The sequence below is a fragment of the Adelges cooleyi genome, unplaced genomic scaffold, assembly GCF_023614345.1.
Source record: "Adelges cooleyi isolate 19-005CV unplaced genomic scaffold, UGA_ACOO_1.1 ACOO_flye_CR_arks_rails_tigmint_CR_PRNA_794, whole genome shotgun sequence".
NCBI lineage: Eukaryota > Metazoa > Arthropoda > Insecta > Hemiptera > Adelgidae > Adelges > Adelges cooleyi.
The window spans coordinates 182,366-207,162 of NW_026096507.1; the positions used below are offsets into that span (position 1 = coordinate 182,366).

The following is a 24,797-nucleotide window of genomic DNA, read 5'->3' on the forward strand; positions in this document are numbered from 1 at the left end:
TTTTTAAATTACATGTCTTCACAGAACCTAATTAATAGTAGTGAAATATTATTTTGTTACAGAGACAATTATTGCGATTCCCATTTATTGTTTGCATTTAAATCCACAAAGCTATAAGGATCCAGAAAAATTTAATCCTGACAACTTCTTACCTGACGTTTGTCGCAGTCGTCATCCTTTTGCGTACATTCCCTTTAGTGGTGGCACACGAAACTGTATTGGAATGAAATACGCAATGCTCCAAATGAAGACTGCGATATCTACTCTTGTAAGGTCCTCCCGTTTTTCGCCATCAGAAAAATGCCCTACGCCAAAGGAACTTAAACTATCGTGTACCATAGCACTGGAATTTATTAACGGATGTCACGTTAAAATAGAATCAAGAAAGTAATGAGTAGTTTATAGTATTTAGGTATTTTGTAACTGAGTAGAACTTACTGAGATTGTTTACTGTCTTAAAACCAAATTTAAATACATTTTTTTTGTTATTAACATAATTATACATAAAGAATCAAAACTCTATGAAATTCATAAATTCATATTACGAAGTGTTTTGTTTCTCAGGATATTTTTATTGGATTTCAATATTGTATATTAGGATGCATAGTTAACGAAAATATCTTAAATTAAAAAAATAAAATGGTGTAAGCTGGAAAATGGTTTGGAGTAGAAAAAAGCACTGGGTTCTATGTACATTTTTTTTTTATTAGTATGTATATATTCGAATAATTTAACACCCTTTCATATTTATCTTAATACTCTTTATGCTGATTGGCAATAGTGTACCGCAAAAACAAATTATACGATTTTAATTTATAATCAATATTATAACAATAATACTATTTAATATTAAATCGACAATTGTTATATCTAGTTGTATTTTATTTAGATATTGTTTCTACTGTTGCGATCAGAGGGCGTGTAGATGCAATGTTTTATTGATATTAACTAATGCTTGCTTCATTAAATCATACTGTTGTAATTGATAAATTAAAAAAAATTGAACTGAAGAACCCTTATTTTAAATAGGTCGCATAAAGTTAGTATTAATGATTTTATTTCTTCCGGAATACGTGTTATCGGTGGAGTCTTCTAGCGTGGGCACTTATCTTCATAACTATTCTAAATGTGTATCTATGATCTTGCTGATTTATTCCATCATTCTTGCTGTTTCTATTTGGCCGATGATGTAAATTCTGTACAAGTGTTGGTTGAGTTGCTTTTATTTTCGCAATTAGCAGGAGAATTTAAACAGAGTTTATAACTGGTGTGTTGTAAATGTCAAATGGTCTATGTTTAAAATATATCTCTAAATATTTTCAGATCACGTTTTGTCGTAAACGATCTTTTGAACTGTTTACGTATAATATAGATGGTGCTAATCTTATAAATGTTTCACATATTAAGGATCTTAGTATAAAACATCAATAAATTGTACATTTTTATTCCTATTCGTTTAACTTGATTTCACCATTATCATTTGCTCTTGAGTCCGTCTTCTAAAAAAAAAATATTTTTTAATTAAGTCCATTATGTTAGAGTAAGATAAAATTTGACCATCACGGCAGTCAACATCACCACAGAAGTAAATCAAAAACTGTTTGATTTAATCAAATTTAATGAAAATTTTAAATCTTATTAATTTAACACGGGGAAATATTTTAGTTTAAGATTCTAGAAAATTCTTTTGATTAATGTAAATTTATTTCAACTTGTTGTGCTAATTTTTACAACATTAATAATTTGTCCTACAAACCTAGAGTTACTACTCGGAAGAATTGGTTCAGTATTAAAAAAAATACAGTGTTTCCAGACACAAAAAAGCCTACACTACAGTAAAACCAATACCTTCCCCGCTTTGCATCGAAGCTAAAAGTTACTTTTATAAATTTCAGTTATTTAAATCTCATAAAAAGTATTTTACTCACATGGTGGCGCATTCTGTTCAGACCACAAAGGTTTATTGTAATGGAAATAAACATTTTTATTGAGTACAAAAATTGTAACTAAAATCGTCGACATTTCAATAGCATTCCTAACGTGAGATTTATGTCACTATATTTTTGAAAAAAAAAAAAATGGGGAGGTCCCAAGAATTGTTTTGACAATTTCTTACAGTGCTGGTTTATCGATACCGTGCATGGTTTTGGCTGTACTGTTTTGAACAAGCTAATTAAAGGTTTGCGTCGAAGCGTTTAAAGTAGTTTAAAAGTAATTTTATCAGTTATATATATAATTCCTGTAGACCAATTACCTAACCGTCCTCAGTATGCTCTCCAACCTCACTGATTTGCAGTTTTTTGATAATTGTCTTAGTAAATATACAATTACATTTTGACGAAAATCTTTACAATTGATAATAGTAGGTAGTATAAGTACACGGCCGAAAACAAAACGTTTGTTATAAAATATCTATGTCACGTGGCAAACAAAATATGTACTACAGTCGTTTGCACGGTGAAATTGTCTCCTTAACTATTCATAATAACTTTACATTAAACGTCGCATAAAACAAAATAATTTATTTTGCATAATAAGATTGTGTGTGTTCGAGAGACGGCCAGTCACAAAGCGGACATAGTTTTTTATTGGCCTATCAAGTAAATTACTTATATCATAAGAAAACATCAGCTTTATCTTTCATCTTCTTCATTGTAATTAATTTCATTCGTGTTTAGTGGTAATTTTTATAGTTTGTGTTCTTCTTTTGGGGGATAATATGACCTAAGCCAATGAAGTGTTTGCGATATGCATCTATTGCTTTAATCAAAGAACGAATCAAATTCAAAAACCTAATATTTATAATTAAATATATCGATGTTACCACAGTCAGTCGATAGTGAGGTAATTGTTTAAGATTGACAAACATTTGAAAAATGTTACTTTTTTAAAGAAAAAAAACCCAAAAAGGTTTTTTGATATAAAACAAATGGTATAAAAAAATGTTGTACATATTTTATTCATCCTTGTAAGTATTTGATCTCCTTGGCTTTGTGTTGTAATGGGAAGCTAAATGTGAATATTTTTTTTTAAAACTTTGTTGATTGCATTAACTGGTCACCACATTCTGAGTTGCTACGTAATTGGGTATTGTTATTTTCTATAAATGTATTTCATTCAACACAATTTACGTGCCGTTTCTACTGCGTGGATGAAATTTAAAATTACTTAAAGACATTTGTGTTATATTCCGAGAAAAGAGAATAAAAAACAGGAAAAGAGATTGTACTCGAAGGTTTGGAGGATGCATTTATGTTTGTTTTAGGTACATTTATTTTGTACTAATTTTTATTAAATTACTGTGTGTATACCTGTTTAAAACTTGAGGGTTATACCTTGTTATAGCCGACATTATTAGATAATTGGTATTTTAAACTTTTGTATAAAATATACAGATATTAGTTTAGATTATAAAGTAAAACATATTCCAATATACCAGTGATCGGAATTCACTGGCATATTAATTATATGTTGTTTCAACTTGACTTTATTTTTGTATAATACCTAACCTAACCAGATTTGTATCCATAAACAATCAGACAATTCTAAATAACATTTAAAATGTTTTCATAATAAATTAATCGAACAGTATTTTCTTTTATTTGAACTATTATTATTGTTGCTATAGTAGTTTCCAAAATAAACAAATTTTGATTGTTGATAATAGTCGTCAACCTTTACAAGACACTAAAGTTAGCATTAAACATCGCCTAATATTTTTTACAAACCATATTGTTTTACAGGGTTTCGTTGCCTCAAACATTTTAAAATTATTAATATTTAAGTATTAAAGTTTAAACTTAATACGGGCAGAGATTTTTATTCTCTTAAAGCAATACTCAACGAATTAATTGATTTAGCAAAGATATTGGCTTTACATAGTGTTTCATTAAGGATTAGATACTCAATAACTCTTACAATATCCGCAATTTTATAAATTTTCGTTTTATGATGCATATTAAGGTCTCAATTTTTTACAGAGTCCTAAGCTTCTTAAGCCTGAATCTATGTTTCAAATTTCAAAAGCCCATTATAAGAGGAAGCAGATAGGTATATGATGGTTAGAAAAACCGTGGGAATTGGTTCGTGAAAGTTACACTTGCATTGTTAGAATTTGGCCCGCGCACAGACGTGCGGTCTGTTATGACTAATTAGATAAAACTAATTTATAAACGCGATTGTTATCAAATCCATTTTAATTGGACATTGACTAAAAACCAAAATAACGTTTCGATAGATAGTGTTATTTTTTAAACTGCATTTTTTTATTAAAGTATTCTTTTATAATTTGTACATATGTAAATTTGACTTGAATTTAAAATAATTTTTAATTGTATTTTAATACGTAATTGTTCATATTCTTATGATGAGGCATCATTAACTAAATGCATATATTTTATTTTGTATACATTTATAAATGGTTATATTTAAATTGATGATTATGACTTTTTTTTTCTGTTTAAAACATAATACATTTTAAATTATAATCTGATTGTCTGATTTGAATATTTCTAAAAATGCTTCGTTATATACATCACCAACTTAAACTTTAAATAACAAAAACTTTTGAACTGTAACGTGAGCCACGGGGTAGGACGATTATTAGGGTAAAAGTCAGTAATTACACAACGTATCGGCGGATTTTCTGTTTGTATTTTAATGTAACACACAAATACACGAATAAAACAAGATTTTCTGATAATACACAATTTACATTTAATTAAGATGTTCTCAAAAACATAGATACTCTGGAAACATAGATGCTCTGTAAAACAGATACTCTGTGTGACACGATTCACTGACGGTAGTTACACGACTAATCCCCGTTGGTGGTGAGCACGGCCCGAGCCGTCTGGCTAGGGCGAAATCCCTAAGTCAGCAAATTCCATTCGACTCGGCCGTGGCCAACACCAATTCCTGATGTTCTTATTCTAACAGAAATTATTTACACATACATAAAAAACATATTATAATAATATGCCCAAGACAGGGGTTCGTAACAGAACATTATGTTATTAAAAAGTCGTTTAACATTTTTGTATTTAAAATATTAATTGCTATAAGAATATCCCGAAAAATATAGGGGTTCCCATTTAAATTTTCAAAGTTGATACTGTGAATGCGCAAACTACTTAAGGTAAGATTTTGGATTTAAGTGTTTCTTGTGCATAAAATAATACCTATCATATGCAAAATTTGAAAAAATTAAATAAATTCTCTAAATATATTTGAATATATGATAAGTTTCTTATATTTTCAAAATTAAAGGTAATAATATTCTTTGTACCCGTTTTAAGTTTAAACGTTAATACTAAAATCATGTTAACAATATAATATTTAAGGCAGTGAAACACTGTAAAAATATATGGTTTTCAATTAATAACAGACTATATTTAATGACAACTTGATAAAGATGTTATAATCTTGTAGTTGGTAAAATGTCAATAATATTGTAAAATGTAATTAAAAATTTACAATTACATACTTTATGTTATTATTAGGGTATTTATTTTAAACACTATTCTTTCTTTACCTTATAAATAGTCACAACCTTTCTCTTGAAAAAAAAATTAGACATATAAGATGCCATGTGTTCTCTTTGCTGCTGAACGGAGAGGAATCATGCACTACAAATGATGACATCACAAAGAAATCGGAAACATTTAAGATGTGATTATAATGAATGCTATAAATACCTTGAACTGCTCGGATTACAAACATCGAAGTTATCAGAACAATGAACAAACTGCAAAGATACTGAGCTTATTAACACAATTTATTTCAGAAAGCTCCAATAACTGGGTCTCATTATGAGAAATGAGAGCTGAAATCCTATACTTCAATCCATTTTGTAAGGAAAAATGTATCTACATCTTAGGTTTGTATTGGTCGTATCTCGATAAATTTATATTTCAGCAGTCAAAACCTATAAACAATTTGTTTCTTATTTATTAAAAAAAAAACATAAAACAAAGCTACTAATTAGTATTAAGTACGTTATCTGTGTATCATTTTTGTACAAATGCATGTCAGTGCAAGTAAAAAACTGACTTTTTAAAAAACTAAAAAACCTAGAACACTAAAAAAAAAAAAATGTTTAATAATGTAAACAAAATGAACATGCTTGATTTTTAAAGTTGTCTACATAGTAAATTGTATCCTATTCCTACGTTTAACTACATAAAATGTCATTTATAGTCTGTTTATCACACGTGTGGTAGTCGCAATTATGCACTGGTTCCTATAACACATAGGCTTAGGTATAAAGAACACAAATAAGGAACATAAAAAACCAAGAAGCATAGAAATGTCCTTTTACGGAACAATTATTGGATACTAATCATAGCATAAAACCATTTACAAATTTAAATAGTTCTAAGGAACTTAATATTTGAGAAGCAATAGTAAATTTCTGTTATAATGTCTTCTTAAAAAAGGGTTTTGTTTAATTTTACTCACGATACCTCATTATATTAACTTTGATGTTTGTTAGTTAAATTTTAAATACGCGAAATGAATAAACAGTATGTTTATTTTGGTAGTTTACATTATTTTTAATATAAATTGCTAATTTTTAAAGTGATGTTTGTATAATTGTATATTGCTCTACATTTTAATAAAATAAAACTATTTTTTTAATTAACCTTGGGGTTTCATTTTAGCGATATACAATGTGTTCTTGGAAATTTCCCAGTGGAAATTAAATTTTATCTTCCTAGTGGGAAGTTGTCATGCATATATATTTTAACAACCAATCAAATTTAAATAAAAACCTTCTACCATATTACACTGGGAAATTTATTTCAATTTTACGTATCTTGAAAGATACATCGACAAGTTAAGGGTTAAATTTAATTAACACAAATTATATTTATGTGAGTTGTAAGAGACTGACATTACTCAATAATCAAAAAAACAAATATTTTACATTTTAATATGATTAAAAATGGTTTGAAAAACTTGTGGAGTTTTATTGACTGTAAATATACATGTACAAATATTATAAATGCGTATTTTAATACTTGAAGTTTCAAGTTTATGGCAGGAGGAAGGTTGAGTGTAGTATTATTTTTATCTCCGCGCATTTCCCAACCGTTATTCCCCTCCCATCCTAACTTTAAAACTCATGTAATTTTAAAAATAATTCTCCGAAACTGGTTACCGACCAGTTTAAATTCCTAGTATATTATCCTCAATTTAAGAATTTAATAAAATATATACGTTGCCATTTCAGTTTTAAAAGTAGCTATCAAAAAACCTAAGTTGGGAGGGGGATAAAAACAAAAAAAATTATGAAAAATTGAGATAACACTGTATCACAAAAATGTGTAGAAAAATATTTTAATTTCTTATTAAACCCTATGAATTATTGAGTGGTTCACGATAAGTGGATCGCCCTGTATACTTTTATATACAAATTATAAACGGGTATTTTAATAAAAATTAATTTAATTTTAATCAAATTTTTGTAATTCCATATGATATAATCAGGGGTTCGGAATTCGTTCCTATTTGACTCATTTCTCTTTTATGTCCCAGAACAAATACCCGGAACTCGTTCCTCAAGATATTCGTTCCGGAGCAAATACCCGAAACTCGTTCCTCGAGATATTCATTCCGGAACAAATACCCGGAACTCGTTCCTCAAGATATTCGTTCCGGAACAAATACCCGGAACTCGTTCCTTGAGATATTCGTTCCGGAGCAAATACTCGGAACTCGTTCCTTTGATATTTGTTCCGGAACAAATAAAATGTAATTGTTCCTTGTCATTATTATATAATTTATTAATGGAGCAAAATGTATTTGTTCTACGTATTATGTTGTTTCGTTCGAGTTTATTGAAGGTGCACATTTTTTTTGTTACTTTATTCTTTGTGTGTGGTATTTTAGAAACAATAGCCACATTAATGTAAGTTAAATATTAATTAATTTAAGTTAAACGTTAATTAATTTACCAAAAGATTATAGTTAATGCATTTAATATAACAATCAATGTTATTTTCAGTTTACATAAATGTATATAGTATATACATGATGAAAGTTAACCTGTTAACTGTTAAATTTCACTCCATTTAGTCCTGACAACTTCTTACCTGACGTGTGTCGCAGTCGTCATCCTTTTGCATACATTCCTTTTAGTGGTGGCACAAGAAACTGTATTGGAATGAAATACGCAATGCTCCAAATGAAGACTGCGATATCTACTCTTGTAAGGTCCTACCGTTTTTCGCCATCAAAGAAATGCCCTACTCCGAAAGATCTTAAATTATCGTGTACCATAGCACTGGAATTTAGCAACGGATGTTATGTTAAAATAGAACCAAGATCGTAATTGGTAGCAATTACGAATTAAAATATTTCCCTGTCTTAAATTAATAAGATTTAAAATTTTAATTAAATTTGATTAAATCAAACAGTTAATTAACTAGTTTTTGATTTACTTCCGTGATGATGATGACTGCTGTGATGGTCAATTTTTATCTTACTCTTTTTAAAGAACTCTAACATAATTAAATAATATATTTTTTTTAATTGACGCACTAAAGAGCAAATGATAAAGGTGAAATAAAGATATACAAAAAGGAATAAAAATGTAACAAATTTATTGATGATTTACACTAAGATCCTCAATATGCGAAACATTTATAAGATTAGCACCATCTATATTATACGTAAACAGTTCAAAAGATCGTTTACGACAAAAAGTGATCTGAACATTTTTAGAGATATTCAAACATTGACCATTTGACTTTTACAATACCCAGTTATGTTCAAATTATCCTGTTAATTGCGACTATTAACAACTCAACAAACACTTGTATAGAATTTACACCATCGGCCAAAAACAAACAGCAAGAATGATGGAAAAAACAGTATTATCATTTATTAAAAATACGATGAATAACGATGGAGTTAAGTGAATACCGGAAGAAATAACATTATTAATACTAACTGGATGCCACCTACCTGAAGCTTATAAATCAAACCAGTTAAGATAAGGGTTCTTCAGTTCAACATATTTTAATTTACCACACAGAACATTTCAATTTAATGTATCAACGTTTTTTTATATTAATAAAAACTGCATCTACATGCCCTCTGGTCACAACAGTAGAAACAATATCGAAATAAAATACAAGTAAAATTAACAATAGTTGATTTAATATTAAATTGTATAATTTACTATTTGTATAATATAGATTATAAAAAAAAATTGTAATATTCGGTTTTTGGTAAACCATTGATAATGAACAAAAAAAATAATAAGATACATATTTATTTGCTATTTATAATAATTATAACCATTATAATATATAAAAAGGTGTTAAATAACTTTAATAAATACATATTAATTATAACTAATGTACATAGAACCAAGTGCTTTTTTGTACTCTAAAACATTTTCCAGCCCATAACATTTGATTTTTTAAATTTAAGTATTTACCCTTTTAAGATATCTCCGTTAACTATACATCCTATTATACAATTTTGAAATCCAATAAAAATACCCTGAGAAACTTTTAATAATTTTAATAACAAAAAAAAGGGTATTTAAATTTGGTTTCTAAAACAGTAAACGATTTCAGTAAATTCTACATAATTAAAAAATATGTAAATACTATAAGCTACCAATTACGATCTTGGTTCTATTTTAACGTAACATCCGTTGCTAAATTCCAGTGCTATAGTACACGATAATTTAAGATCTTTCGGAGTAGGGCATTTCTTTGATGGCGAAAAACGGTAGGACCTTACAAGAGTAGATATCGCAATCTTCATTTGGAGCATTGCGTATTTCATTCCAATACAGTTTCTTGTGCCACCACTAAAAGGAATGTACGCATAAGGATGACGACTGCGACACACGTCAGGTAAGAAGTTGTCAGGATTAAATTGATCTGGATCCTTATAGCTATGTGGATTTGAATGCAAACAATAAATCGGAATCAAAATAATAGTGTCTGTAAATAATAATATTTGACAACTATTAATTAGGGACATGCAATTTAAAAAAAATATATTATTTTTAATAGGTTCTACCCGCCGGGATAAGATATTCTCCAATCATCATTTCGTTTTGTACTTGTCTGAGCACTATAGGAATAGCTGGATAAAGTCGCATGGTTTCTTTGATAACGCGTTCTAAGTATTCCATTTTTTGTAAATCCTCGTATGTAGGCGATCGGTTAAAATCACCATCCGAAAATATTGAATTTAATTCTTGATATACCTAGGGTCGAATATAATTAAATAATTTTAATTTTTAATAATTATGGAATTGTAGTTTATTACAGAAATAATTACATTTTGTTGAACATCTTGATGATGAGCCAGCAAAAATATAATTAATGAATTTACCTTTGCAGTTGTTTCATGTCCCGCTTAAACAAAAATTCATTTAAATAACGTTTATTTAACAGAATTTTGGAAGTAGTTCTTATTGTAAGTTAATATTTTATTTTTTTGGGAAGGGGAGAAAGTTTGAATTTGAAAAGAATAAGATGAATAATTTCCTTTTATTTTATCATTATATGTATATTTTGAGTGCAACATATGATGTTTTGACTTGATGTATACAAATATTACCAGAAACATAATAATATATAATACATCATTAAAATACCAATATTTTTAACTCCAAAAATAAGCTAGAACACATTGCTAAAATTTACTTTTTACCGCTATAGAATTTAAATAATATATTGCTTACCACTTATAATGGTTATAAGTTCGTCCTTCATTTCTTTATGTGTTACTTGATGTTCGTTTGCTAACAGAATTTCAATTAGATATTTAGGCTTTTGATAACTACAATCTTCATCACGACACCCGTTAATGGTAGATTTAGCTTTTTCATTGAGCTCGACTTTTTTTTTCTGAATTAAATCATTCACATATTCATGCATTAAATGTTGACTATTTCGTTGTTCATGTTTTTTCGATGACAGTGAAAATAAACTTGAGCTTAAAAACCACGGATTCGAAAGTCGGTATGCATAGATCTGGAATTAGAAAAAAAACAATAACCTCTTTAACAGATACTTAATAACAACATTGTTAGTCCAAAATTGTATCTTCTCCGTCCCATTGGATTATTTTGCTACAAAAATGTAAAATAAAAACAAAACATTTTTTACTTCTGCTAGACGTGCATAACTATTTCGGAAATCGTGGTTTTCTTTGTTTTGTGAATTAAATTCTTCTCCCAACGCTGTTCTTCCAATAGTGTCTATCGATGCTAGTTCGAAAAATTGGCTAATTTCAAGTTCCATTGATTTTCTTTTACTCTTTTCACTCAATATGTGTTCAAGAATTCTAGATTCTTCGTAGAATAAAGTATATAATGATTTTAAATTTGAATACTTTAGCCATTGATTTATAATTTTCCTAAATAACGTACGTATTATTAATTACTCATCTCCTTTAAATAGGAACAGTATGTTCTATTTGTTTCTTACAAAATATTTATAACTATAATATCATACTATATACAACAATAATTTACCTGTTTCTTTTATAGTCATGTATATTATTATTTGTAATTAATCCCTTACTCGAGAAAACGTCTTCAATTATCGAATAAGGTATATTCTTTTGAAAACAGTTTAAACTATTCATTACTTCCTCTACATCATCGGCGTTGGATACACAAACAACCAACTTGTTAAAAAACCAAAATTTAAATAATGAATGCTTGTACCTTAAACAAAATGAATTCATTTTTAAAATTTGTCCACAATTACTTATATTACATATATAAATAATTAACACAATTATCATAGTCCAGGTTTCCCTATTTTTTTCTAACTTGAATAGTTTCAATGGGAAGTCTTTAAAAAATCGTCACGGTAAAAGGCTATCAGCTATCTCCAAAATGATCATCAAGAGTATTTCGTTGAATAGTTATTATATTAAATTAGAAATATCGTGTTTTCATCCATAAATGTGCGGTTTTTACTATATTGCCTTTCAAAAGTTATAAAAATGTGTACTACAACAAAAATTTACAGAAATTTTCATATCTACAGATTTTAACTGACGTTTAGACTCATATACTCAGTATGGCCAATACAGCGGAACGATGACTATCAATCCAAATATAAACTCTGCAATAAATCCGAAAAGTCAGCAAGACATTGGAGACATGAACACATTAAAAAATGTTTTTCATAATATTTCAATACTTAATGTACAGTTTTAAAAACTCCATAAAAAATTATCATATTCGTTGAAATTGTTTATCATCTCAAAATCATGTTTAGTTTGGTGTAGGATCACGTTTTTTCATCAAATATTTGCATGTAAATTACGAGCAATTACTTCTTGTATAATAATAAGCTGGTTTTTACTATATTGTCTTTATAGATTTGAACAAATTATAACTGAAAAACATTTTTTCGGCAACTAGACCACATTATATCACAAAACATATTGTAAATGCTTATTTATGATTACTTACTTCTTACATAATTGTTTCAAGTTCTTTATAAACTTTATTTGTCGTCGAATTAAAATCGTTAGGCTTCCGACAATAAAATGACCTTTTGGACCAGGTATTTGAGCAGCCAAAGTAAATTGTCTTAGTTTTTTTTTCCTTAGCAAAATTACTATAGATATAACTAACACGATAGTAAGTATAATGGAATAAAAATAACTCATATCATGTATCTGAAAATTAAGCAAAATATAAATTGGAAACATTTAACTTACAATGTTATATGGCTCAAATCAATCTAAATAGAACATAAATAAAACATATTTTATCATTATGTATTCAAGAAAGAGACCAAATGATATGGTTGCTGTTGTTATTATTTAGTTAAACATTATAATAATTTTATGTACTTTATAATGGTATTATAAAGTATAACAGTGTTTCACTGTTTCAAACACAAATAGTAAATTTCTCATAAATTGGTTCATCAATTTAAATACATTATAAATAATAACTATTTTAATACATCGCAGTAAAGGAGATGACGGTAGAAATGATTACACTTAGCATTTGTAGCTAAAAATATATTTTGTAACAGGGACGAGCTTGCTGATTCAGGGTTGACTGATACAAAATATTAATCTTAGTGTTCATATATGATACAAAATTTTGTCAACTCATTACATTTTAAAAAACATATAATACTTGTACTAAAAAATATAGTTTAATAACATATAATTAAACATACACAATTTTGAGTAATTTTTTTTTAATTACTTTAAGGTGTCATTCTTCTATATTTGATATTGTGTATTTGTACACTAAATTAAAGTTAGTTTTCCATTTGAATTTTTATTTCAAAGATCACAAAATAGTTAATAATGCTTCTATAATGTTTCATAATAATGTTTCTGGCCGTTTTAAGTTTAAACTTTAATACTAAAATAATATTTATGATTTATTATTTGAGACAATGAAACAATTGAAAAAAAAATTAACAGGTGGTATATTTTAATGTCAAATTGAGTGCCTTGTAATAAGTTATGGTCAACTACATAAAGTACTAATTCATAACTAAAATTTAAATTTTAATTGTCTGATAACAATTATTATCTGATTTGAATATTCCTAATATTGCTTCTGTATAGAGCAAGCACTAACAAAAACTTTAAATAGCAATAACTGTTGAACAGTATGTTAACTAAAAGTCATTTAACATTTTTGTGTTTAAAATAATATTTACTTACATAATATTCCAAAAAATATATGGGGTTCCGGTTTAAATTTGAAGAGTTACAGTAATTTAGAACTATTTAAGGTAAGAATTTAATTTAAGCGTTATAAAATAACACCTAACATCCAAAAGTCAAAATTGTAAAAAAACAATGGCGTCTGAAAAATTGCCCAGTTTCTAACATTTTGAACTATTTTACAATGTTTTATGGCTCAAATAAATTTAAATATAATACAAAAATTAAATATTTTATCATTATGTACTCAAGATAGAGACCAAAGGAATATTATGGTTGCTGATGAAATAATATAGGTATAAAATAAAATAATATTATGTACTTTTTAATGATATTATTGTTACACTATTATAAGTTTGAAACACAAATAGTAAATTTCTCATAATTTGGTTCCTCATAAATGTTTTTTTCTTTAAACTAAATTTGTGTAATGGTCGACAACCAGCTTTAAATAATCATTTTTTAAGTTATTTCATCTTAAAATTTTGAATGAGAGGTGGAGTTTCGTTGAGTATTGCTCACACAGTTTAACGCTAAAATTAGTTTCTAATAAAGGTTAACTACTTAAAGCACTCAAACATTAAATTGGTAGTGAAACTTACTTGTTGAAATAAAAGAATCATGTTTTTGGAAGCCGACAAAATAATACAGTAAAATAATACTATGTACTCTGTAATGATATTTTGACTTAAAACACAAATGTAATGAACCAAATATATTATCTATGTATGGCTATTAATTTGTGTTCACACTAATTTTAACATCAATTTATTCACTTTCAATTATTACATGGCAATCAACTTTTTTTATATTTTTTCCTTGTTTTTGTATTATTTATTTCCCTTAACTAATTTGAAACACTCTAGGTATAATACTGTTGTAAAAAAAACACATCAATGACTTTTAAGCTTCCACCATATAATTTATATATAATTAACTCAATTCTTATTATAATCACACCAAAATTATGTTTAAAAAAAATTAGAATTATGATGGTATATAAATTCTTCTTGGTATGTAATTTAGTGTATATATTATTATGTCAATTAGTTTTTATTCCCACAGTTTCTCTTCGATAATAATTCTAAAATAATTAAAAGAATATAATAGTTTTTTATTTTTAATATAAATGTTAATATTTGATCCTAAATTTAATATAATATGCATCATAAAATTATTAAAGGTAATAAGACTTTTACATTTTTTAATTACTGAGCAAGCTAAAAAACATTACGTAATAATACACAATAAATAATTTAACCTCCGAGCAGTGGCGCCTTTGAGAATCTCGTTGGCGGATGAGCCGCGGTGTTTACACCGCCCAAGAAGATATATTTTGTTTTTTCACCTACCATGTTGATAATCTATCAACTAAAAAACAGGGAACGTTACACAAGGTTGACCTCACATGTTTAAACGCATTGCATTTAGTAAAGGCATAAAGGTTTAAGGTGACCTATAAATGTCGTAAAATAATCTCAAATTTGAAAAATAATAGTACATACACAATTATGTTTAATTTTTTTTAAATAACTTGAAATTGTAATTCTATTAATTTATTATTTTGTGTTTGTACTTTATGCACAAAGTTAAAGATAGTTATTCTAGTAGAATTAGCTGTGAAAGTTTTATTTTATTATATTATGCATATTGATATAATTTTATCATATGAAATTACAAAAATTTGATTTTAAATTGAAATTGAAATTTGAAAATTAAATTAATTTTCTTTAATTTTTATTAAAATACCCGTTTATAATTATTAACCATTTATTCCAAAAATTTTGACTGGTCGGTAACCAGTTTCGGATAACTATGTTTAAAGTTGTCATAATTTTAATGTTAGGATGGGAGAGGAAGTGCGGTTGGTTTGAACAGTATTTTATAAAAAACTTTTTTAACATTTGTGTATTTAAAATATTAATCGATTACAGAATATTCCAACAAATTTATTGGTTTCCATTAAAAATTATAAAAGTTAATACCATGCTTGTTATCACTATGTACTCAAGATAGAGACCAAAGAAATATTAGGGTTGCTGATGAAATAATATAGGTATAAAATATACAGCACGAACATAAACTTTAAAAAGCAAAAATTGTTTTAAAGTATGTACAGTATTATAAATACGTTTAACATGTCGATGGTCAGAAGGTAAAAGAGCGTAAGCGACAAATTTTTCAAAATTGACTTTTTTGGATAAACAGCATAATTATATATCGATTGAACCAACTTACATATCGATATCATAAGTACAGGGTCATCCAACCAACGTAAGAAACCATTTTCTCGGAAATATGAATATTTTAAAAATTATTTTTTTCATATTTTTTTTGATACACGTTATACTATAATTTTCAATACTTTGAAAACGTTTATCTCCATCCCTTATACGATAAGAAGGGTTTAAGTACACGTTTTCAAATGGCAACACACGCTTATAATTTCATAAATTTGTGGGCAAAAAAATTTTAAATATGTTATGGTTTGAATTTTTTATTTTTATCCATCTAGTCATTGGCTATGACTTTGTAAAGTTATTAAATTTTCTCTTAAATATTATTACATATCTTTGGTTTCCGAAGACCGGGAGCCAATAAAATACTTATTTATGATCGCATTGTCCGATAGGTGAGTACACAGAAAACCAAACACAATGAAATGTTTTGTGATAGTCTGGTTGACCAGCGATTCATATCTACAGATTACCGACTTTTCAAACACACCGTCATGACAGATAGGTCGACAGCCCTAAATAAATAAGTGGCTAACGAATGGCTATTTAACCACAACAATAAAACCGTGGTACAAGGTTGATAACAGTACTATAATGATAATACATAATATTATTGTCTCCAATCTAGTTACATAAATATTAATCTAACTAATGTACATAGAACCCAGTGCTTTTTTGTACTCCAAAACATTTTCCAGCCCATAACATTTGAAATAATATAGGTATAAAATAAAATAATATTATGTACTTTTTAATGATATTATTATTGTTTCACTATTATAAGTTTGAAACACAAATAGTAAATTTTTCATAATTTGGTTCCTCATAAATGTTTTTTTCTTTAAATTAAATTTGTGTAATTGTCGACAACCAGCTTTAAATAATCATTTTTTAAGTTATTTCATTTTAAAATTTTGAATGAGAGGTGGAGTTTCGTTGAGTATTGCTCACACAGGTTTAGTACAGATAATTATAACACTATTCTCCATTTTTCTACCCATCTTAAGAATAAACTTTAATACTAAAATACTATTGATGATATACTATGTGTGGCAATAAACCACGTAACTGTAAAAAAATTAAGGTTTTTAATTGAACAGATTTTATTTAACGTTAAAATTAGTTTCTAATAAATATTAACTACTTAAAGCACTCAAACACTAAATTGGTAGTGAAACTTACTTGTTGAAAGCTTTGTGGATTTGAATGCAAACAATAAATCGGAATCAAAATAAATTGAATCAATTTAAACATATAATAAATAATAACTATTTTAATACATCACAGTAAAGAAGACGGCGGTAGAAATGATTTTAAGGTAATAAGACTTTCTTCGCCTATACAGACATTTAGCATTTATTACTATAAATATATTTTGTAACAGGGTCGAGCTTGCTGATTCAGAGTTAACTGATACAAAATATTAATCTTAGTGTTCATTTGTGATAAAAAAATGTTATCAACTGATTACATTTTAAAAATCATATAATTATTGTACTAAAAAATAAAGTTTAATAACATATAATTAAACATACACAATTGTGATTAATTTTTTTTTAATTACTTTAAGGTGTCATTTTTTTATATTTGATATTGTGTGTTTGTACACTAAATTAAAGTTTGTTTTCCATTTGATTTTTTATTTCAATGATCACAAAATAGTTAATAATGTTTCTATAATGTTTCATATTATTGTTTCTGGCCGTTTTAAGTTTAAACTTTAATACTAAAATAATATTAATAATTTATTATTTGAGACAATGAAACAATTGAAAAAAATTAACAGGTGGTATATTTTAATGTCAAACTTAGTGACTTGTAATAAGTTATGGTTAACTACATAAAGTACTAAACATTAATTGTATTTAATTTTTGGTAGTAAAACTTACTTGTTGAAGTACCAAAACCATGTTTTCGGTGCTGATGTAATTATATAGAAATACAGTGTGTGAGTTTTAAACACAAATAGTAAACTCGTGATTTTCTGTTTCCTTATATAAGTTTTTCTTGAAATTTAATTAAGTGTATATATTATATCAATTAATTTTTTTTTCCACGGTTTTTCTTCGATGATAATTCTACAATAATTAAAAGTATAAAATAATTGTATTATTTTTTGTATAAATTTAATTCAGCTTGGATACTATCAATGATTTATTCTAAATTACCCAGTAGAAAATTTTGAAATATTTAAATTATACATTTTTTAATTAATTAGCAAGCAAAATAACGTTACGTAATAATTCACAATAAATAAAATTAAAATAAAACGTAAATAAGAAGCCGCTATATTAGAAAGACACTAATTGTAAGTTCTATTTAAACCTACAACAAGTTATAAAATAATATCAGAAGTTATAAAATAAAATTGTACTAAGGAGGATAGTTATTTTTTTCACTATCATTTACTAAAATGTTTTAATTGATTTAATTGATTTATACATAAATACACTGACATTGTTGGAATTTTGATCGCGCACAACTATTTAAATAAAACTAATATATAAATGCAATTGTTATAAAATCCATTTTAATTTGACCTTAACTAGAAACAAACATAATGTTTAGATAGATAATGTTATTTTCTAACTTTCATTATTTTATTATAATATTCTTTTATAATTTGACCATGTGTATATTTACAGTTAATATAACTTGTATTTAAAATAATATTCAATTGTACTACAATACGTATTTTTTTCATTCTTATGATGAGGCATCATTAAACATCTAAATGAATATATTTTATTTTGTATAGGCATACAAAAGGTTATAGTATTTAAATTTACTGTTTTTTTTACTCAGATAAAAAAAATTCAACATACCACCCTTTCTCCAGACCAAAATTTTAAATAATAAGCAGAGTTTCGTTGAGTATTATTTATAGGTAATAATAATATTTCTATCCGTTTTAATTTTAAACTTGAAAATATGGTTTTAAATTATTAACAGAATATATTTAATGCCAACTTTAGTGTCTTGTAAAGATTACTACATAAAATACTGTAATATTAAATGTATTTAATTTTGTCAGTAAAACTTACTTGTTGAAGTACGAAATCCATATTTTCGGTTGCTGATGAAATTATATAATTATAAAGTTTGTAAGTTTTAAGCACTTATAGTGTTGGGGGGGGGGGGGACTAATCTTGAAAGACATTACTTTTCCACCCACCAAAAAAAAAAAAAATTTAGCATTCTTTAATACATAACTCTTCAAATAATGTTATATATACACACTTGATGATCAAAATATATTATATTAATTTATGTTTATTAGCTATTATTCACATTCAATTTAATATTAATTTGTTCACTATAGATTTTTACTTGGCAAAATTGTTTTCCGCTTTTTTTATGATTTTATTATTAATATTTTAATCTTATCATTCTTATACAACATTTACATATATTATTTTTTTTCCATAACTCATTTGAATTTAATTTACAAAATTTACTAAAAATTAAATTAAATTTAGTATATATATTTTGTCAATTTAATTTTTTATTTCCACTGTTTCTCCTTGATTCAGACATTTTAACGACATATTATTTTTAATATAAATGTAAATATTTTATCCTAAATTTAATGTAATATCTTCGTTAAATGTTGATAACTTGAATCAAATAATTTAGCTAATCTTGGAAGCCATTGTTTGAAAATGTGTTATTCAAAATTACCCAGTAGGACATTTTTACATAATATTTACATCATAATTTTTAAATTATTTAGCATTTAAAAAACGTTTCGTACTAATACACATTACCTATATCAGATTAATAATACAACGTAAATAAGGGAGTTAAAAAAACCTAAAAATATCGTAAAAGAATCTTAAATTTGAAAAAGAATAATACATATACAATTATGTTTAAATTTTTTAAAATAACCTAAAGGTGTTTAAATTTGTTATTGTGTGTTTGTTTTTTTTCTAAATAAAAGATAGTTATTCTATTCAAATTCTTAACTTTAAAAAACTACACAATTGTGTTTTAAACCTAATACATTTTAAATTATAATCTGATTGTCTGATTTGAATATTTCTAAAAATGCTTCATAAAATACATCATGAACATAAACTTTAAATAGCAATAACTTTTGAACAGTATGTTATAAAAAACTTTTTTAACATTTGTGTATTTAAAATATTAATCGACTACAGAATATCCCAACAAATTGAGGGGTTCCCCGATTAAATTTTAAAAGTTAATACCATGCTTGCGCTAACTATTTATAGTATGATTTTAGATTTAAGCGTTAAATGTGCCTAAAATAAAACCTACCGATATCCAAATATCGGAATTTGAAAAATCAAAATCAGCTCTAAAAATTGGCCGTTTTTTTTGTGTTTTAAATAACTTACAATGCAATATGGCTAAAATCAATTTAAATATAATACAACAATTTTTTTTTAATATTAGGTATTTGAAAACGTGACCTAATTTAAAAATTTTAAAAATAGGTGGAGTTTTATTGAGTATAGCCTATAGGTAATAATAATGTTTTTACCCGTTTTAAGATTAAATTTTAATACATTTATAATGTTGACGATATCATATTTGAAGCAATAAAGCACTGTCAAAAAATATAATTTTTAATTAATATCAAATGCCTACTTTAGTGTCATGTTCTTAGAATTTAATTTTCTATATATATTTTATCAATACATTTTTATTTCCATTGTTTTTCTTCGATTCAGTCAGTAATTGAATGTACATATTTAATAATTTTTGTTATAAATGTAATATTCTTCATTATATTTTTTTCTCATAATGAATTTGTACATTTAACTTTTAAATGAGGAATTTCAATGACACATACTACACTATACTAAAGGACTTTCATTGTTTCATACTAAACCTTATACATAACCATATCGCATCCCCGCTTAAAAAGTAACATAACTCAAAAAACATGATTTTTGAGATTATAGCATATTTTAAATAAATATCATATCATTATTGTGTAAAAACGTCATAAGTCTATTATTATTTTTCACCGATAGATGGCACACGTCACTTTTGGTATAACATTATTTTACATTATGTTGTCCTTTTTTAAATGACTTTACTAAAAAATTTTTCCAGTTGTGTCACTTTTTAAGCGTGGCTGCGATATATTAAAAAAATAACTATACTAAAAAAATGTGTAAAAATTACTACTACAAATTACAATAAAACTTGCACACGTCTGTTTTTATTAGCTAATTAAAATTAATAATCAAATTCTTCTTAAAATCAAATCAAATGTATTCTGAACTAAAAATTAAGGATCATTAATATACTAATATCATAAAAACAATATAAGATGTTATTATTATTATGATAATTTTACTATTTTTTCAAAGGGATTATTACTGGCTTGTGTCAAACATTAACTTTTATTTTTATACTTCTAAAATGAATACACCTATGTAGAGCGACATAATTTTAAATGTATTAGCAAAATTATCCTTAAAATCAAATCAATTTTATTCTGAACAAGAAGCACACAAATCTCCTGTTTCGGAACAATTATTGGATACTAACTATAGCATAAAACCATTTACAAATTTAAATAGTTCTAAAGAACTTAATATTTGAGAAGCAATAGTAACTTTCTGTTATAATATTTTCCTAAAAAAGGGTTTTGTTTAGTTTTACTGACGATACCTTGTTATACTACACTTTGGTGTTTTTTAATTAAATATTAAGTTTGGCTCTTTAGCCTGTTAATTTACTTTTTAAAATATAATACAAATACGCGGAATAAATAAAAAGTATGTTTAGTAAAAAATAATGTGAACTACCAAGTTGCTCATTTTAAAAACTATTGTATAATTGTATATTGTTCTACATTTTAATAAAATAAAACAATTGTTTTAATTAACCTTGGGGTTTCCTACTAGCGATATACAATGTGTTCTTGGAAATTTCCCAGTGGAAATTAAATTTTACCTACCTAGTGGGAAATTTTCAAATATATATTTTAACAACCAATCGAATTTTAATAAAAACCAATACCATCTATTTATATTATAGTTTAATAGGATAATAATATAGCTAAATCTAAAAATAACTGTTGGTTAGGTATTTTATTTTCATTAATATTTAAATATATATTATAGACACATTATTATGATTCCTATTATTTTAATAGTTTTTTAAAAAATGAAGTAATTATTGACGATTCAAGTGTAATAAATAAATAGGAATCACGATAATAGTGTGTATAACAGATATTTATATTTATATTTAATATTCAATAGATAATTATGATTCTTATTAAACATCGACAAGCAAAAAAATTTGAATAATTATTTTCTTTCTTTGGTGTTATCTGCTGTGATTTCATATTTCCTATCATCGTTTCATTTTCTTCTTTCTTGGTCACCAGGGTTGCAACTACATGAAATCGTTTGTTTTATTAAAACACATTTTATAAGTATATAATTTTTTGTAAATCATCGTATGTAGGTTTTTTTTTTCTGAAAAAATTTATGTAATTTCTTGAATTACCTATTTTCAATAAAAATTTAACATACGCAGGTAAATTTGTTATAATTCAGAATGAATATGTAATTGCGAAACATTTTAGTAATACTATGAGATCCAATTATTTTTTACAAGCTCTCGAGAAAATATTTGAATTTTTAGTATTGTTACTTTCAAACATTTTAATAGCTTTAACCAATAGCTCTCACTTTGTATAAAAACAATATGAAAAAAAAAATTTAATTATTTATTTAACCCAGTGAAATACTGACTGGTTCATGATAATGTTTGATGTTTATGGATATGTTTGATAAGTATTTTCTGTCAATTGCAAACAATTGATTATTGTCCTATTTTCGGGAATCGGTGATTTATTAATAGAAACCCATGCTACCCGAATTAAGCAATGTTCATGCGCGTCACCGCATGCATTTAGAACTACACTCCCTAAAACTGCATTCATTTTGAGAAAATTTCAATTTTCAGATTTTTTCCTTTAGTTACACTATAAGACCTACTTTTGTGCCAAACTTGACGTGTCTGCCTACACAGAAAGTGTTTTATAATTTTGATGATGAGTGAGGAGTCAGTCAGTAACAAAAATAAAAACTTTGAAATTGTTCCTTTTTGAATAGGCCTAATATTCAGGCTCAAATTTTTACAATATCTTAAACTACTCAAGCTCTTAAACTACTCTATGTTTCACATTTCAAAAGCTCATCTTAAGAGAAACCAGAGTTAGGAGGGTTAAAAAAACTGGGTAGGGGGTTGGTTTTTTTGGATCTAGTGAATTACTAGTTTGTTCGATTTCCATGTTAATATTATTATCAATACTTGTGTTGATTAAGTTGTCGGAGGTTATTTGTTGTGTTCATTTGTTTTACTTGCGGAGAACCGCTGGCCGATGTATTTTTTTTTTTCATTGTTGTTTGAAATGTTTGTTGACCAGTCGGTAAAAGAAATAATGGATGTAAATTTTATGTACATTTTATGTAAAAATTAAGATTAAAATCAATGATAAAAAAAAAACAACTGACATAAAATATACACTAAATTAAATTTAAGGAAAAATGTATAAAAGGAACCAGAGTATCAGAATAGTACTATTTGTGTTTTAAACTTACATCGGTGAATCCATAATATCATCATAAATTACACACTGTATAGCTATATAAGTTCATCAGCAACCAAAAACATGAACTTTCCATTTCAACAGGTAAGTTTCACTACTAAAATTAAAAACATTTTATTGATTTTGTACTTTATGTAGTTATTCTTTACAAGACACTTAAGTTGGCATTAAATATCTTCTGGTAAAACCATTTTTTTTTAAAGAGTTTCATTGTCTCAAATATTATATTTTTTATATTATTCAAGGATTAAAGACGTATAGAAAGATTATTATTACTTTTAAGCAATACTCAACGAAACGTCAAATTTTTAAAATTATAGCAATCATTTCACGCCTTAGGTCACTTTCTTAAATACACAATGTTAAAATATATATTTTTGGTATTATATTTAAATTTTATTGTGCCAATAAACATTGTAAGTTAGTTCAAAATGTTAGACAAAGGACAATTTTTGAGACACTATAAGTTTTTTTGACTTTTAGATGTTAGGTGTTATTTTATAACGCTTAACTCTTAAATCTTACCAGTAGTTTTAACTTATTGTATCTTTTAAAATTTAAACCGGAACCTCTATATTTTTTGTGATATTATATAAGTAAATAATATTTTAAACACAAAAATGTTAAACAACTTTTTAATAATATACTGTTCAAAAGTTATTGTTATTTAAAGTTTTTGTTAGTGCTCTATACAGAAGCATTTTTAGGAATATTCAAATCAGATAATAACTATAATCAGATAATCAGATTATAATTTAAAATGTAATTTGTTTTGAAAACATGTACTATTTTGTGATTTTTAAAATAAGAATTCAAATGGAATACTAACTTTAATTTAGTGTACAAACACACAATATCAAATATAAAAGAATGACATAAAAAATTAATCACAATTGTGTATGTTTAGCTGAATATTATTAAACTATATTTTTTAGTACAATAATATGCCTTTTAAAATGTAATCAGTCGATAAAATTGTTTATCACATATGAACACTATTGTATAATAGTAATAATATTTTGTAACAGGTAACCCTGAATCAGCAAGCTCGACCGTGTCAAAATATATTTATAGCTATAAATGCTAAATGTCTGTATAGACGAAGATAGTCTTATTACCTTAAAATCATTTCTACCGTCGTCTTCTTTACTGCGATGTATTAAAATAGTTATTATTTATAATATATTTAAATTGATTCAATTTATTTTGATTCCGATTTATTGTTTGCATTCAAATCCACAAAGCTTTCAACAAGTAAGTTTCAC

The 24,797-nt window shown here is 26.0% G+C and overlaps 2 protein-coding genes across 2 annotated transcripts in view; both read right to left on the reverse strand.

Annotated features, from left to right (window-relative positions):
• The window catches only part of LOC126845494 (cytochrome P450 4C1-like), a 54,502-nt gene extending 42,975 nt beyond the window's left edge, over positions 1-11,527 (reverse strand). The window contains exons 1-3 of the mRNA XM_050584140.1: positions 11,510-11,527; positions 11,142-11,391; positions 10,715-11,006 (exon numbers count right to left, since the gene is read on the reverse strand). Coding sequence (XP_050440097.1) covers positions 10,715-11,006; positions 11,142-11,276 — 427 coding nt within the window. The 5' untranslated portion in view covers positions 11,277-11,391; positions 11,510-11,527. The remainder of the gene's footprint in view (positions 1-10,714; positions 11,007-11,141; positions 11,392-11,509) is intronic.
• On the reverse strand, positions 11,506-17,875 carry LOC126845498 (uncharacterized). Its single transcript, XM_050584143.1, has 3 exons — positions 17,816-17,875; positions 12,464-12,672; positions 11,506-11,704 (listed from the first exon to the last, which is right to left on the reverse strand). Exons 1-3 carry the CDS (start codon positions 17,834-17,836, stop codon positions 11,506-11,508), a joined length of 429 nt encoding a protein of 142 aa, XP_050440100.1. The 5' UTR covers positions 17,837-17,875.
• Positions 17,876-24,797: the final 6,922 nt, after the last annotated feature.